The sequence below is a fragment of the Clarias gariepinus genome, chromosome 2 (assembly GCF_024256425.1).
Source record: "Clarias gariepinus isolate MV-2021 ecotype Netherlands chromosome 2, CGAR_prim_01v2, whole genome shotgun sequence".
Lineage (NCBI taxonomy): Eukaryota > Metazoa > Chordata > Actinopteri > Siluriformes > Clariidae > Clarias > Clarias gariepinus.
Window position 1 is genome coordinate 19,544,292 of NC_071101.1, and position 18,626 is coordinate 19,562,917.

General features: G+C 37.4%; 1 protein-coding gene across 1 annotated transcript in view; it reads right to left on the reverse strand.

Annotated features, from left to right (window-relative positions):
• Positions 1 to 1,165: 1,165 nt before the first annotated feature.
• Positions 1,166 to 18,626, reverse strand: part of LOC128540429 (receptor-type tyrosine-protein phosphatase eta-like) — a 138,648-nt gene continuing 121,187 nt past the window's right edge. Inside the window, exons 4-10 of the mRNA XM_053510720.1 lie at positions 16,893 to 17,132; positions 16,309 to 16,569; positions 15,742 to 15,981; positions 14,363 to 14,623; positions 13,831 to 14,091; positions 8,495 to 8,755; positions 1,166 to 1,215 (exon numbers count right to left, since the gene is read on the reverse strand). Coding sequence (XP_053366695.1) covers positions 1,166 to 1,215; positions 8,495 to 8,755; positions 13,831 to 14,091; positions 14,363 to 14,623; positions 15,742 to 15,981; positions 16,309 to 16,569; positions 16,893 to 17,132 — 1,574 coding nt within the window. The remainder of the gene's footprint in view (positions 1,216 to 8,494; positions 8,756 to 13,830; positions 14,092 to 14,362; positions 14,624 to 15,741; positions 15,982 to 16,308; positions 16,570 to 16,892; positions 17,133 to 18,626) is intronic.

Below are 18,626 nucleotides of genomic sequence, written 5' to 3' on the forward strand. Positions count from 1 at the left end.
TGGAAACTCCATAAAGACAGTAAACTGAACACAGCATGTAACTGTGAACATCACATATAACTCCCTGCTACACATCCATGCAGCTCTAATAGCCAATAATTATGACATTCAGGTCTTATTTCCAGCATGTCTTACTTGTGTAGGCAGATATGCAGCTGTAATTTCCTTCTGTTTTTTTATCCACTACAACTGCAAACACTCTGAACGTGTACTGCACTCCAGGAGTCAGATCAGTTATGTTAATCATGGTGCTTTCAGCAGTGTTATTGATTGTTGTACTGTTATTCTCATATTGGATTACATAATGAGAGATTTTTCCCATTGACTGAGTCCAGAACAGTAATATAGAGGAGGTTGTAACATTAGTTGCTGTAAGATTGCTAACAGTGTCAGGCTCTGTGAAGGCAAACGAAATCCATTAACATTAACTTTGTTCAGAAATTCCTTTTGGCATTCAAGGAGAAGACAATTCTCTGAAACAATTAGCATGTTGTAATTTCAATCACATTGAGGTCACTTGCAACATCAGGCTCTATAATTACAGGTTAGAAAACATTACAAACAGCTAATTTTTCATGCATTTATACATCTTAATTAAAGTTATTTATATTCAGGGTTGTGGTGGATCTGAATCCTATGCTGAGAAAAATGAGTATGAGATGGAAATACAGTGAATCCTTAGATTGCGAGTAACTTGACCTGTGGGCTTTTTGCAAGATAAACAAAATTTTGTAATACATTTTAACTTGTTTAACAAGTGAGGTCTTAAAATACGAGTACTGTAGTATGTATTTCACAGTGGAGACCACAGTGTTATAAGAATACATTAACCTACATAAAACAAACATTTATTATTTACTCACTAATTTAATACTTATAACATATGTTATAATATCAGGCTGTGTTAGTACAGCCTGATATTATAACAGATAGTGTAGTATATTACTACATCATAATAATATTTTTACCGGTTTCTTACCCAGCAAACATTCAGCTGAGAACAAATAAATTCTCTAAAAATTCATGGAAATCCTATATAACTTTAGTACCTATGTTTAGGAAATCCTACACTGTGTGTTTAAATCAAAATGAGATATGTGATGAAATGTCTCGTGGATGAAGATGTGAATCCGACAAACCCGAAAGACAAGCGGTAATAAGTCTCTTAAGCCCCATTTACACTGCAGGTATCGATGCCCAATTCTGACTTGTTGCCTACAGTGCACCGGAAAGTATTCACAGCGCATCACTTTTTTCCCACATTTTTTTCACATTTTGTTATGGCACAGCCTTATTCTGAAATGGATTAAATTCATTTTTTTCCTCAGAATTCTACACACAACACCCCATAATGACAACATAAAAAAGTTGAGTAAAAAAAAAAAAAAAAAAAATCGCTGAGTTTAGATGGCCGGCCAGGTCTAGGAAGAGTCCTGATGGTTTCGAACTTCTGGAGGCCACTGTGCTCGTTGGGACCTTTAAAGCAGCAGAATTTTTTCTGTAACCTTCCCCAGATTTTTGTCTTGAGATAATCCTGTCTCGGAGGTTTTCAGACAATTCCTTTGACCTCATGGTTGGTTTGTGCTCTGACATGAACTATCAACTTTGAGACCTTATATAGACAGGTGTGTGCCTTTCCAAATCATGTCCAATCAACTTAATTTACCACAGGTGGACTCCAATTAAGCTGCAGAAACATCTCAGGGGAAACAAGATGCGCCTGAGCTCAATTTTGCAAAGGCTGTGAATACTTATGTATTTAAAATTAAAAAAAATTAGAAAGCACATGTACATATTTTTAATAAATTTGCAAAAATCTCAAGTAAACTTTTTACATGTTGTCATAATGGGATGTTGTGTGTAGAATTCTGAGGGAAAAAAATGAATTTAATCCATTTTAAAATACGGCTGTGACATAACAAAATGTGGAAAAAATTATGTGCTGTAAATACTTTTCGGATGCACTGTATATCTGACATTTTGACCGGCTGTTTACACATCCTTGTAGATGCCATACCATCTGAAAAATCAGGCATACTTAAAGGGAGGTTCTTGCGCTACACACTAGCCAAAATGGACGAAGGCAAAATATGCTTGATGTTAGCTCTGCGAAATATGCAAAGTTCGCAAATTCAGGAGAACTATTTTGAGCAGTTCACAAAAAAATTTAACAAAATTGTTCATCTCACCAATACATGCATTGTAAGGAAAAAATATAAGATAAAGATTATTTTGCAGTGGTCTCTTATTTTTTTCCCAGAGCTGTATAGCGTAAGTTAGTGATGCGCGGGTCGTCTGGTAACCCTCAGACCCCGCGGGTAACCCGCGGGTCGGGTTGGGGCGGGTAAAGAAATTGTCACTTTATTTGCGGGTTGGGATGGGTCATTAAAAACAAAATTAAATAAAAAAAAAATTCATGTATGTTGCGTGCAATTCCCTATAGCCTATATTATATTTTTGGGAATATCTATTTTCATATTTTATTAAGTTTGATAAGGTTATGTCACGGGACAAGTCACGAAAGCGCCAAGCATCTACCTATGGAGTGATATCCCAGACAATATTCAAAAGGAATTACAAATTACATTTGCAATTGCATTTCCCATATGTGGACGCACAAAGTGTGCCATAATTCAAATGCAATTGCAAACTTTGCATTACCGTTTGCTGTTTCGCCTTTGTGAATGCACACTGACTGCCAAATTTCAAATGAAAAAGAAAAGTCTATTTGCATTTGTATTTCCCATGTCTTACAAGTCATGAGCCTGCCATATTTAAATAGCAAAATCAATAATAATGTTAATTTCCCCCTCTTGGTCGGCGACTGCGAGTGACGTCACTCCCCACACAATCCCGCCCCACAGTATAGACCCGTCCCTGATGCTGATTGACAGGTTTTTGTGTAACGTGTTGGAAATGCAATTGCAAATGGATTAGTGTTTGCGTTTGAATTTTGGCCGGCTTGACGCACCGAGAAAGTGAAAAAGCAAACCTGGTCATTGATTTTGCTATTTAAATATGGCAGGTTCATGACTTGTAAGACATGGGAAATACAAATGCAAATGGACTTTTCTGCGATGTTATCATTCCACACGCGCTTCCACCCGAGAATGACATCGCCACGACATTAATACGTCATTAAACCGCGAAGAAGTCACAGTTTTAATGATGTACAGCACACAATGCCTCAGAAAATCCGATCTGTTTACATGACAATCACATTAGCACATATCTGATTTATATTTGATTTATTTCCACATATGAAGAAGGTCTGAAACCGTTTTCGAAATATCGAAATGTATGCGTTTTTTTTCTGTTTACATGGACATAGAACATATCTGATATGTGTTACATATAAGCAAATAATTAGAATTGACTGACAATGTAAACATAGCTTTAGTAAAATATTTTAATGGTGCGAATGTTTTAAAGAAGGTTGTACTTTACATCCATTAACGTATGTCCTGGCTAAGGTAGGTTAGAGCCCACTGCAGTAATTCCCATAAATATTCAAGAGAAGGAACGATCTCCGGGAAAAAAAGCAGCCTGGTTTGATCACCAAGGGTGTTCTGATTTAGCATGACAATGCATGGCCTCATTCAGCCTACCGCACCACTTGCACATTACAGGAAATCGGCTTTTTGAGATTTGAAGAATTTTAATTCAGATGAAAAAGATTGTTGCTATCAGCAGTACAGGACTTACTTGTGAATGCTGAGATTTGAGTTGATGCTCCTGTAGTTTGATGATCTGCAGCAACTGCAGTAACACTGAATGTGTAGTTCACTCCAGCAGTCAGACCAGTGACATTGTAAGACAGGTTTGAAGTGTTACTGCTGTTACTCATACTGCCATCAGTCCAGTTTACTATAAACAAATAACTATTGTTTCCAGGTGAATTCCAGCTTAGAGACACAGATGATGTGGTTTTACTAAAAACAGTAAGATTGGTGACAACACCAGGATCTGTAAATCCACACACACACACACACACACACACACACACACACACACATAATCATCTTATCAAAATGTGCAAATCCTGGAATCTCTAAAGTTACTTAGGGTTTGTAATAGTCAGGCATTTAGTGATGGTGCTTGCTTTGGCTTCATCCAAAATCACCTTATACTTTAAGTTCAACTTTAGCCTCCCAGGAACTTCTTTAATAACTCAAACATGTGGAAATCTTTGGGAGCGAGATCAGGACTGTATGCTACTTCACCAGAAATTTCATCACAAGTCAAATTGTCCTAATGATAAATCCCAAGTCTTTAGCCATGGGAAATCCACACCTTTCTTCTTTAATGAAGAGCTTCAGATGTTTATGCAACACCTTCCTAGCATGTTGAACATTTATTTTGAAAGTTGGAATAACACTTTCAGGAATAACCCCTGGAGGGTGCCTATTTGGTGTTTCCTTTAAACATACTTTGTTCGAATTAGTTTATGCAAAATGCAATAAATTTACAATGACAATGGTCAGATGTTTTCAAGGACATTAGCTATAATTACATGAAAAATATTACATCAATAATTTATTTTACCAGTTATTTATTGAGGGGTGCCTAAACTTTTGCATAAGCTGTATATTTACATGCTCAAAAGATTTAATCAGAATATAACTTTTTTGACATTCGCAAAGTGGACTTTATAATTTTCTCCAAATTTAAGGTTAGGTTAGGTATTCCATTTTTTCTGATAAATCTGCCTTCTGCTGATTGGTTATAAGAATTCAGTCTCTGATCGGTTGGATGCCTTACTACAGTATGTGTAAAATAGGGAACCAATCAGCACCCCTTTCCCAGCCAGATTATTAAAGGCTTCAAAAAGACGCCAAATCAGGTCACACTGTGTTTACATGAGGCATTTTTCTTCCGATTGGGCTTTTATTCCAGGCATGTATTATATTGTAGGGGTCCCAGAGATCAAGCACAGTGATGGAATTTTCATTTATTAGTTGCAATGCAATTTTAAGATGTTATGAACAAAATTGATATAGGTAAGCATCACCGAGTGAGACACTGTATTATAGTCAGAGGAAAATGCTATGTGTATATTTGGCTTCCTAGACTCTGGATTGCAGTGGAATTAAGCTCCCAATCTCCCAATGATAAGGCAAATTCATTTTTGTTGCATCACTCAGGAGCACTATGCCTAAACAAATATATTATATACAAATGTTTCATAATGTAATATGTACTGAATTTCATATTTCTAAATATAGGAAAACGTATATAAAATAAATGAATGGGGTGATTGAGACATGGCTGTTTGTGCCATCTCCTACTAATAGTCAGTGAGGCAATGACACATTCATCAAAACTAATTTCCATGCACGAGTGGTTGATCCCTGTTATCAAAGGAATTGAAACATTGAACTTCCAAACAGCTGATAGGAAAATGTAGTTACAACAAATGGTTATAGAAATGTCACAATTTTGGGAATATACTGTACAATGAAAAGTCTGTTTTTGGCACAGGGGGGCATTTAGCTAATTCTGTTACATGATAACATGTAAATCTATGTAATGATGCATTAACTCTCTTATAATTCATAACCCTTCTTATTATTACAAACTAGTTATGCACGGAACTTTGTTTATATGCAATTTAATTTAATTTATTCTTAAAAAATGGCATCTTTTGAATTTTGAAATTGCCATAAATGTTTATGTGCTACCGTAAAGTGCCTAAAATGAAGGTGCGGGAACGTGTTTATTAAGTAGATTTCAACTGCACACTTATACCTGCGTATTAAAAATGTACAGAGCCATCTCTTGAATTTTAAAATAAACGAATGATATTTTTATGATATAAGCTAGGCCAAATGCACCTGAGAAAACCACATTCAACAATCAACCTGTCTATTTGATTCTATAATGTTTAGAAAAGTACTGTATAAAAAATGTATGAAGCATTTAAAACTACATTTTGTTTGTCACAACTAGAGATCGACCGATATGGGTTTTTTTATAACTGATGCCGATGCCGATGTTTAGAGGTCAGGGTCAGCCGATGGCCGATATGTGCTGCCGATTTTTTTGGCCGATATCTTGAAGTTTTCCCTTTCATTTGCATGCTAAAAGGTCACACTAATAACGAGTGGATGCACAACATTTCTAAACTTAACATAATTTATTGAACACTGACTTATAAATAAAACAGGTAATATAAAAAAACTGTGAATCATTTACATAAATGTTTTAGAGCATTTATCTAGCAGAATTTTTTAAGTTTGTTGGAACATGAATAAACTTAAGTATACATTTAAATAAAATAAATACAACATAAATTAAAATCAATTAAACTGAAAAATATAAAAATAAAAACTAATATATACAAAACATAATAAAAAACAATTATAATGACGTGCTGAAACACTAGCAACTAGGGCTGCACGATTTGGGAAAAATGTCACATTGCGATTATTAAGGTCAAAATTGCGATTTACGATTGCGATACCATAAACAAGTGGTATGACTCAACTTGCTTAATATCAAGGAAAATGCACTTACATTACTAATAATGCTGAAATTTTTATTTCTCAACTGAGATATAGTGTACAGTGCAATCTAGCAACTAGAAATGAACAATGTTTTCTAATTAAAACAAAATTGTACAAATTTAAATAACAGTAACATCTTTACATTATTGAATTAAATTACATTAAATTAACTTTTAAATTAAATTAGAAAGTCAAAAGTACAGATAAATAAAACAAATACCTATTTAAAAAAAATATTTTTACATTTTGTCCCAAAACAGGGACATTTAAGGAGGATGTAACATACTTTATTGGTATTCTTATCAAATCACTCACCATTTTTAATCTAATGATGAAAAAGAGATTAAAGGAAAGAAACGTGTCCTTTACACATATTAATTTTAGAGTCATGCTAATAATCATGAAAATAATTTAAATGAGACATTTCTAGTGTTCTTTGTGACACAGATTTCTACACTGTATTTCCATTTATTCTTAAATAAATCTGTTAATAGCTGTCCTCTCTAACGTACAGTTAAGTAGCTTTAAATATGAAAAGATTAAATTAATTTAACTTACTGATGGCCAAATAAAGTCTATGCCCGAAGCACTGAAACCTAGTCCAGTGATTAACCCCCCCGCTTGGCGATGTGCGTGCCGTCTGTTGCGACTGCGACCAAACCATCCTTACAGAGGTCCAATGCAGCCAGTGCCTTCTTAAACCCGCGGCTACAGTGTGTTCTCTCCGGTGTGATCGTCAGGAAAATACGATGTTTGCAGGCAACGGCTTTTCAGTTCAAACTCATTGTGCGCGGTTAGGCTAATATATGTCTCAGTCGTCCTGCTTGACCAAAGGTCCGTAGGAGTTAAAAAGAATTTCACTGCAGTTATTTCAAGTTCAACGTCGCTACGTCACTTACTGAGACTTACAAACACATCTGTAATAATGTGTTATTTTGTTTTGCTCACACCGGGTTGTGCTTTGTTTGGTCTTTTTACTACTCTTGGCTTTTACCGCCATGCATTTATCATACTTTTCTGTGTTGCTTCAGGCGCTGATATAAATGTGCCGTGTTGCCACCTGATGTAGCGACTTTAGTTTTGCCAATTTTGCGCTGTAACTCTTTCTGCTTAGTGTCCGATATCCTGAAACCAAAATATCGCCAAATAACAGAGCTTGCATTTTTTCTGGGCACAAGTTCAGCGTCGGTCTCTGTATCCATTTTCTTCCGTCTCCACACTGCGCTGCGGAAAGTCACGTGACCACCAGCATGCGCGCTACACAAGACTGACTGTTTTTTTTTTTTTTTTGACATAAGAAATGGCCATACATCTCTTAGAATGAATGTCTTGTTATGTCCGCGAACGCATTTGTTTATTTAATATAATCGCAACATTTGCTGTAATGTAATCGCATAGGCTGTCATCGCGATTGCGATATGATTAATCGTGCAGCACTACTAGCAACCAGCAACATTTGTGTTCGGTATAAATGACACAGAACATCTGAAGTGCATTCTAGTGCATTGAAGTTTTGGCTTGGGTTCCTTCACACGCGGCAGCAGCACATTCCACCGCATCAATAACATAGGACTGCCCGCGGATGTGCCTGACTTTAAATCGGCGCTACTAAACAAGGATATCGGCCGATGCCGATATATTAAAAAATGAAAAATATCGGCGCAATTTTTTTTTTTTTCTGGTGTTATTTTTTAAACAATCTACAGTATTTTTGTCTTATTCCTCATCTTTGCAATAATTTTGTAAATCATTTAGTTAGACATTTTCATAAAATAACCTGACTCATGTTTTTTCATTATGACTGGTTATAGGCATTGGTTATACTTAGTTTAGATCGCTTAAATATGGAATTGTAAATAATGTATTATTTTAATACACTTTTTAAAATTATTTACTACCAAGCAAAGTGGTAAATTGCTGGTACTCCTCAGTAAACTAAACATATATTAATATGAAAATATAAGTATTACATGCAGTACAGGACTTACTTGTGAATGCTGAGATCTGAGTCTGAGCTCCTTGAGTTTGTCCATCTGCAGCAACTGCAGTAACACTGAATGTGTAGTTCACTCCAGCAGTCAGACCAGTGACATTGTAAGACAGGTTTGAAGTGTTACTGCTATTATTCACACTGTCACCAGTCCAGTTTACTATAAACAAAGAGCTGTTTCCAGGTGGTTTATTCCAGGTTAGAGACACAGATGATGTGGTTATGCTAGAGACACTTAGATTAGCAACAACATCTGGATCTGTAAATCACACACAGTGATAATATATCTGACATCAACATTCAACCTGTCTATTTGATTCTATAATGTTTAGAAAAGTACTGTATAAAGAATTTATGAAGCATTTAAAACTACATTTTTGTCACACCCACACATTAATACACACAAATAGTTGTGTACATTTTGTTAATATAATTGTAGAAAATACAAACATATAGTAAATGCATTTTTAACAGAAACAGAATATTGTAGATGATTTTTGTCCAAGTGGCAATACAAAACTGAGCACAATTACAAAATTGAGATTTGACAACATTCTTAATTCTTTAAAATTCTTAAATTCTTCAAAAACTTAAAATTGATGATTATTTGTGTTTAGCACAATAAGGTCTTACTACTGACATTACTCTGTGGGACTCTGCATTTCTTACCATCAAATTCAGGACAACCAGCTAGCTGACTTTACCACTATTAACCAGAAATCAAATATAATTTTCTTATTGTTCATGTTTTTTGTCATGTTTTTCATTTAATGCCAACACTTTCACTTTCTTATGTATCATGTCCAAGTGAAGTGAATGGTTTGGTAAGGCCCAATGAGGCTTTGACACTGTTCTCTCTCTATACAATCTTTTTCAATAGTGTAATGAAACAAGGCAGCTTATTTTTTTAACATGGTGTGATAGCAATAGACTACTCACATGCTACTGTTTATTACTAGTATGTGTTATCAATAGACCAATAAACAGGTAGTTATAACAAGTAAAAAAATAACATCAGGGAAAAAAAAAGGAACCCCCCCCCCCAAAAAAAAAAAAAAAAAATAATAATAATAAATAATAATAATAATAATAATAATAATATATATTAGTGGTGGGCCGTTATCGGCGTTAACATGCTGCGTTAACGTGAGACTCTTATCGGGCGATAAAAAAAAAATATCGCCGTTAATCTATTCACAAAGTTGGGTTGGGAGCTGCGTCTATACTACGCAAGCTATGAGAGCAGAGAGGGAGCCAGTGTGGGCAAAGCTAAGTGAGTTGGTAAAGGGAGAAGAACCTGCTCTGCAGCCACTCGGGGAGGAGAACCCTGAGCCACCCAAGAAAAAAACAGCCCTGCTACTGATAGGATCAGACTCAGAATCAGATGAGGAGACACCAGAAGACAATACTGTGGAGAGGTACAAGGTAGAGCCCAGTGCTAGTCTAGATCAGTGTCCACTGAAGTGGTGGTCGGAGCACACTGCTGTCTATGGTAAGATGGCCCACATTGCCCGTAAATATTTGGGGAATCCTGCCACAACTGTCCCATGCGAGAGACATTTTTCTTTAGCAGGCCATATTGTGCAGAAGAGGAGATCTAGTTTGTCACCAGAAAATGTGAACAAGTTGGTCTGCCTAAGTGACTGGTGGAAGAAGCAGAAATAGAGCTTGGACTGATTGACACAAAGCTACTGACTGTAAACAGTTCATCACGACCTCTTATGCACGCCTACAGTTCAAAACTCATGTTTAACTGAATAAACAGTTAGTAAACACAAGTACATCTTATTAAACATAATTTATTTTCAACACCAATTATCATAGTAGAACAGCTTCAGTTTGTGATTCAAACCCGTTCTCAAAGACTTACTTTTTGTCATTATTTGAGGTGTCAAGTATATATATCAGAGGTGTCAAGTAACGAAGTACAAATACTTCGTTACCTTACTTTAGTAGAAATTTTGGGTATCTATACTTTACTGGAGTAATTATTTTTCAGCCGACTTTATACTTCTACTCTTTACATTTTCACGCAATTATCTGTACCTTCTACTCCTTACATTTTAAAAATAGCCTTGTTACTCCTATTTTATTTCAGCTTGTCATTCAAAAAACGAAACAAAAAAATCTGTCCGGATAAATCGCGCCATCCGGATGAAGCGAATTTGATTGTGGTTGGATGAGGTGTATAAACATACCATTCCGACACCCTATTGGTTGGTACGCGATCTATCGCACCTGCACATGATGTCACGTCACACACTCCAGCAAGGACGTTTGAATAAAATAATATTTTCGGTTGATAAGGTTGTGATAAGTAGACGAAGATGTCCGTGATAGAGACTCAAGATTCGAGCGAAATGTCACAACCAAGCACCAGCGAGGAAGGTAACAGCACCAGGAATGATAAATACAGCATATATATATATATATATATACACACACACACACATATATATATATATAAATAATATAATTGTAGAAAATACAAACATATGATAAATGCATTTTACAGAAACAGAATATTGTAGATGATTTTTGTCCAAGTGGCAATACAAAACTGAGCACAATTACAAAATTGAGAAACATTCTTAATTCTTTAAAATTCTTAAATTCTTCAAAAACTAAAAATAGCTGATTATTTGTATTTAGCACAATAAGGTCTCACTCTGACATTACTCTGTGGGACTCTGCATTTCCTACCATCAAATTCAGGACAACCAGCTTGCTGACTTTACTCCTATTAAATTAGAAATCAAATGTAATTTTCTTATTGTTCATGTTTTTTGTCATGTTCTTCATTTAATGCCAAAACCTTCACTTTTTAAGTAGTATGTGCTAACAATAGACCAATAAACAGTTAGTTATAACAATTAAAAAATAACACCAGCGAGGAAGGTAACATATATATCAGAGGTGTCAAGTAAAGTACAAATACTTTGTTACCTTACTTACTGTAAGTAGAAATTTTGGGTATCTAAACTTTACTGGAGTAATTTTTTTAGCCGACTTTTCAAGTCAAGTCAAGTCGCTTTTATTGTCACATCACGTACTGGTACACTGGTACCGTACACGTGAGTGAAATTCTTATGTGCAAGCTACACAAGCAATAGTGGTGTACAATTATAAGAATAAATATACATATGGATAATACAGAAGTAAAATATAGTGCAAGTGTTATAAAAAAAAAAATATATATATATATATATATATATATATATATATAATAAAAAAAAAAAGTGAGCATAAGTATACACATCTACACATACAGAATATACACACATATACACGTCTATGTATATATACACATACATATGTATACATATATCTACATATGCACATACACACATATGCATACATGTATATACCCATACACACACGATTGTGGGAGTGTTTACTTGTGTATAATGTATAAGGAATGATCGCAATGATAGTTGTGCAAAAAGGCAATTATGTGCAGTGTGGAGTGCATAAAGTGGCTTAGTGACTGTAAAGTGACATTGTGAAAGTGACAAGTGGAGACCTATTGGTCAGTGTTCAGTAGTCTAATGGCCTGATGATAGAAGCTGTCCCTCAGCCTGCTGGTTCGGGACCGGATGCTTCCATACCTCCTGCCTGATGGGAGCAGTTTAAATAGGTGGTTACTGGGGTGACTGGAGTCTTTGATGATCCTCCTCGCTTTCCTCAGGCACCGCTTCCTGTAGATGTCCTGGAGGGAGGGAAGCTCACCTCCAATTATCCTTTCGGAACACCGCACCACTCTCTGCAGAGCTTTGCGGTTGTAGGCGGTGCTGTTGCCGTACCAGGTCGTGATGGATCCAGCGAGGATGCTCTCGATGGCACAGCGGTAGAAGGACCTAAGTATGCGGGGGCTCATGCCAAATCTTTTTAGTCTCCTGAGAAAGAAGAGTCGCTGCTGCGCCTTCTTCACTGTTTTGTCAGTATGAACTGACCATGTGAGATCCTCTGCTATTTGGACACCCAGGAAGCGGAAGCTGCTCACTCTCTCCACAGCAGCGCCGTTGATGATGATGGGGGAATGTGCACCCCTACACCTCCGGAAGTCCACTATCAACTCTTTGGTCTTTCCGACATTGAGGGAGAGATGATTCTCCTGGCACCAATGTGTCAGGGCACTGACCTCATACCTGTATGCCGTCTCATCACCGTTGGTGATAAGACCCACCACTGTTGTGTCGTCCGCAAACTTCACAACGATGTTGGAGCTGCTAGTGGCCGTGCAGTCGTATGTGTAGAGTGAGTACAGTAGAGGACTCAGTACACACCCTTGTGGAGCACCCGTGTTCATTGTGACGGGGGATGAGGTGATACTGCCCAGTCTGACCATCTGGCGTCTGTCGGACAGGAAGTTGAGAACCCAGCTGCAGAGAGAGCTGCTCAATCCTAGATCTTGTAGTTTCCTACTTCCTACTTCCTACTTGTAGTTTTGACTTCTACTCTTTACATTTTCACGCAATTATTTGTACTTTCTAATCCTTACATTTTCACGTCACACACTCCAGCAAGGACGTTTGAATAAAATAGTATTTTCGGTTGATAAGGTTGTGATAAGTAGACGAAGATGTCCGTGATAGAGACTCAAGATTCAAACGAAATGTCACAACCAAGCACCAGCGAGGAAGGTAACAGCACCAGGAAGGTAACAGAAATGATTATATATATATATATATATATATATATATATATATATATATATATATATATATATATATATATACATACATACTGTACACACACACACACACACACATATATATATATATATATATATATATATATATATACACATATATATATATATATATATACACACATACTTTTGGAGGTGTTACTTTTACTTTTATACTTTAAGTAGTTTTGAAACCAGTACTTTTACACTTTTACTTGAGTAAAAAGCACGAGTTGATACTTCAACTTCTAAAGAAGTCTTTTTAAACGCTAGTATCTATACTTCTACTTAAGTAATGAATGTGAATACGTTTGACACCACTGAGATATATTTCCTGGTGTTATTTTTTAAACAAATCAGTATTTCCTTCTTATTCCTCATCTTTGCAATAATTTTAGACATTTTCATAAAATAACCCGACTCATGTTTTTTCATTATGATCAGTTATGGGCATTGGTTATACTTAGTTTAGGTCGCTGAAATAGGGTAATGTAAATAGTGTATTATTTTAATACAATATTAAATTGTATTAAATATTTTTTATTATTTACTACCAAGCAAAGTGGTAAACTGCTGGTACTACTCAGTAAACTAAACATATATTAATATGAAAATATAAGTATTACATGCAGTACAGGACTTACTTGTGAATGCTGATATTTGAGTCGGTGCTCCTTGAGTTTGTCCATCTGCAGCAACTGCAGTAACACTGAATGTGTAGTTCACTCCAGCAGTCAGTCCAGTGACATTGTAAGACAGGTTTAAAGTGTTACTGCTGATATTCACACTGCCACCAGTCCAGTTTACTATAAACAACAAGCTGTTCCCAGTTGGTTTATTCCAGGTTAGAGAGACAGATATTGTGGTTTTGCTAGAGACAGTGAGATTGGTGACAACGTCTGGCTCTGTCAATCACACACAACACAAGTTTGTTCATTATTGAAATCTATATATGTTATTATGTTACACATCGTTTAAACATGTCTTAATCCAGGTGTATAAACTTCACAAATGATAATTAAAACTATGATGATTATTTTTTAACCCATACAAAGGCCAATATTTACAAAGACACAGAGAGATACAGTATATTTACAGAGAGAAATATACAGTACTGTATTTTGAGCAGATGTTCACGGTGTGTAAAGTGGTCTTTATCAGTAGTAAAGGACTTGCTTGTAAATGCTGAGATTTGAGTTGTTGCTCCTGTAGTTTGATGATCTGCAGCAACTGCAGTAACACTGAATGTGTAGTTCACTCCAGCAGTCAGACCAGTGACAGTGTAAGACAGGTTTGAAGTGTTACTGCTGATATTCACACTGTCACCAGTCCAGTTTACTATAAACAACAAGCTGTTCCCAGGTGGTTTATTCCAGGTTAGAAACACAGATGATGTGGTTTTGTTAAAGGCAGTAAGACTGCTGACAACATTTGGATCTGTGTATCATACATACACACATACACACACACACACACACAACATACACACACACACACACACACACACACACACACACACAGCACATCAATGTGTTAATTATTGATGTTGGTATATTTTTAAATGCCTTAAATATTGTTTCAAGAAATAAACGTAAATTTAGGTGTATGTACAGTATATATTAAAATTCTAAATTATTAAAACTCTGGTCAATAAGTCTTCTTCTTCTTTGTCTTTCGGCTGTTCCCTTTCAGGGGTCGCCACAGCGAATCATCTGCCTCCATCTAACCCTATCCTCTGCATCCTCTTCTCTCACACCAACTAACTTCATGTCCTCTCTCACTGCATCCATAAATCTCCTCTTTGGTCTTCCTCTAGACCTCCTGCCTGGCAGTTCCAACCTCAGCATCCTTCTACCAATATATTCACAATCTCTCCTCTGAACATGTCCAAACCACCTCAATCTGGCCTCTCTGACTTTATCTCCAAAACATCTAACATGGGTTGTCCCTCTGATTCATTCTTGATCCTATCCATCCTTGTCACTCCCACAGAGAACCTCAACATCTTCAGCTCTGCTACCTCCAACTCTGCCTCCTGTCTATTCTTCAGTGCCACTGTCTCTAAGCCGTAGAGCATCGCTGGTCTCACCACTGTCCTGTACACCTTTCCTTTCATTCTCGCTGATACTCTTTTATCGCACAACACACCTGACACTTTTCTCCACCCATTCCAATCTGCCTGTACCCGCCTCTTCACCTCCTTTGAACACTCTCCGTTGCTCTGGACTGTTGACCCTAAGAACTTAAAGTCCTGCACCTTCTTTACCTCTGCTCCCTGTAGCCTCACCGTTCGTGCTGGGTCCCTCTCATTTACACACATGTATTCTGTCTTGCTGCGGCTAACCTTCATTCCTCTGCTTTCCAGAGCATACCTCCACCTCTCCAAATGTTTCTCCACCTGTTCCCTGCTCTCGCTACAAAGCAAAATGTCATCTGCAAACATCATAGTCCATGGAGACTCCTGTCTTACCTCATCTGTCATCCTGTCCATCACCAAACAATACTTAAGGCATCCATAATATGCAACAATCTCCTTTAAACAATACAGAACTTACTTGTGAATGTAGAGATTTGAGTTGTTGCTCCTGTAGTTTGATTATCTGCAGCAACTGCGGTAACAGTAAATGTGTAGTTCACTCCAGCAGTCAGACCAGTGACATTGCAAGACGTGCTTGGCCTGTTACTGCTAATATTCACACTGCCACCAGTGCCAGTGCCAACCAGTGCATTCAAGGTTAAAGGCACGGATGATGTGGTTTCGCTTGAAACAGTGAGATTGGTGACAACATCTGGATCTGTGTATCACACACACACACACACACACACACACACACACACACACACACAAATGTGTTAGTTACTGACACCTGTATATTTTAATGCCTCAAACATTGTTTCAAGAAATGCATCTAAATATAAATATATAAAATTCAGAATTATTAAAACTCTGAACAATAACTACTTAAACAATACTAAGGGTTACATACTGAATACAGAGATATATATTTATAGACAACGTTTTGCTCCATTTGAACAGTACTGTATTTTAAGTAGGTACAGGCCTTCTTTGCAATCATGTTTATGTACACAGTCACCATCTTCTTCTTCAGTACAGGACTTACATGAAAATGTTGAGGTTTGAGTTGTTGCTCCTGTAGTTTGTCCATCAGTAGCAACTGTAGGAACAGTGACTGTGTAGTTCACTCCAGCAGTCAGACCAGTGACCATGTAAGACAGGCTTAAAGAGTTATTGCTGATATTCACACTGCCATCAGTCCAGTTTACTATAAACAAGGAGCTGTTCCCAGGTGGTGCATTCAAGGTTAAAGGCACGGATGATGTGGTTTCGCTTGAAACAATGAGATTGGTGACAACATCTGGATCTGCGTATCACACACACACACACATACACACACACACACACACACACACAAATGTGTTAGTTACTGACACCTGTATATTTTAATGCCTCAAACATTGTTTCAAATAATGCATCTAAATATAAATATACAGAATTATCAAAACTCTGAAAAATAACTACTTAAACAACACTAAGTATGACATACTGTATACAGAGATATATATTTATAGACAACGTTTTGCTCCATTTGAACAGTACTGTATTTTAAGTAGGTACAGGTGTTCATTGCAATCAGGTTTATGTACTGTACACAGTCACCATCTTCTTCTTCAGTACAGGACTTACATGAAAATGTTGAGGTTTGAGTTGTTGCTTCTGTAGTTTGTCCATCTGTAGCAACTGCAGTAACACTGAATGTGTAGTTCACTCCAGCAGTCAGATTTGAAGAGTTATTGCTGATATTCACACTGCCACCAGTCCAGTTTACTATAAACAAGGAGCTGTTCCCAGGTGGTGGATTCCAGGTTAGAGACACAGATGATGTGGTTTTACTAGAGACAGTGAGATTGGTGACAACACCCGGATCTGTGAATCATACACACACACACACATACATGCACACACACACACACACACACACACACACACACACACACACACACACAGGATGATTAGTAACAATAATAAATTTAATATGTTATATCCTACAAACTGCTTTAAATAGTTAAAAATTGCAAGTTCAGGTTTATCAGTAGTAAGAATATTGTGCCTATACATATCCCAATAAAATGACTGCTAGTTATAATATAATATGTAATTAAATATGCTCTTTTTTGTTATTTTTTGATTACATTTTTACTGTATTAATGAGCACCCTTCTGTGTTTTCCTGCTCAAAACTTGGAGATCCATTAACAATGGAGAGCCAACCACATGGATATCAAACTATATGCCAAGCAAAAAGACTATACTCCAATCTGTTTTTTTTTGTTGTTTATTTTTTACAATTTACAATTTCATAATCACTATAAAGCCCATGATTCAGATACGTTTTCATGAATGTCTGATTCTCAAGTCTACAGCTAACAATTGTCATGTTCTGACTAGGGAATTAGAGGACGCAAGCGCAGGAATGGTGAACATAGAGTTTATTTCTTCCAGACAGTATATCTTTTTCTTTTCTTCTCTTTTAATCTTTTCTTTTAATAATATTAAACAAAAGAAACACACATAACAAAAATATAACAAAAGTCCGCCCCTCGGGCTTCTTCCACGCCTCCTCAGGCGGGGTCTGCAGCCGGGTGAACGTTGACTTTTAGGAGATTTCCTCCAAATAACCGAGAGACATACGCTAGGGCTTTCCAGCCCGCTGTCTGGTGCTTTTGAACTTGAACTTTGACGAAAAAAGCGTGTCTGTCTAGGACAGACCTTACCCCGCGCTAGCAGACTCCGACTCAGCCCTGAGGAGGAAATAGGCAGACAGGAAGGGTTAGAGACAAACACTAAAACAGACACGACGGTAACAGTGCACGGACGTGATACTCCGGGTTCGGCTGGCTTAAGTAGACACACAGGGGAGAGACACAGGTGAACATGATTAGTGAAGGGAAGACATACCAACTTAGACACACTAGGGGGGGACAGAGCTGCGTCTCAGTAGTCCGGAGACCCAGATCTTAACCCCTCGGACTGTGGAGGTGCAGATGTGACAGTACCCCCCCCCTCAGGGCCGGCCTCCCGAGGGAGGCGAGGACGCCCCCGGCGTCTTCCTGGGTGAGGTTGGATCGTTTGCCGAGCGGGGCGGCCTGGAGGTCGGGGAGCCGGGCGATCCGGTCGTTCCCGGTGGAACGTAGTGATGAGTTCTGGACTCAAGATGTCCTTCGCCAGGACCCAACTCCTCTCCTCCGGACCATACCCCTCCCATTCTACCAAATATTGGAGTAAACCTCCTCTCCTCCGGGAATCTAGTAATTTGGTTACCTTAAATGCCGGTGCGCCCTCTATCTCCACAGCCCCAGGGAGCGAAGGCTCTGCTGTGCCCTCGTCGAGGGGTCCCCGGACCACTGGCTTCAGAAGGGAA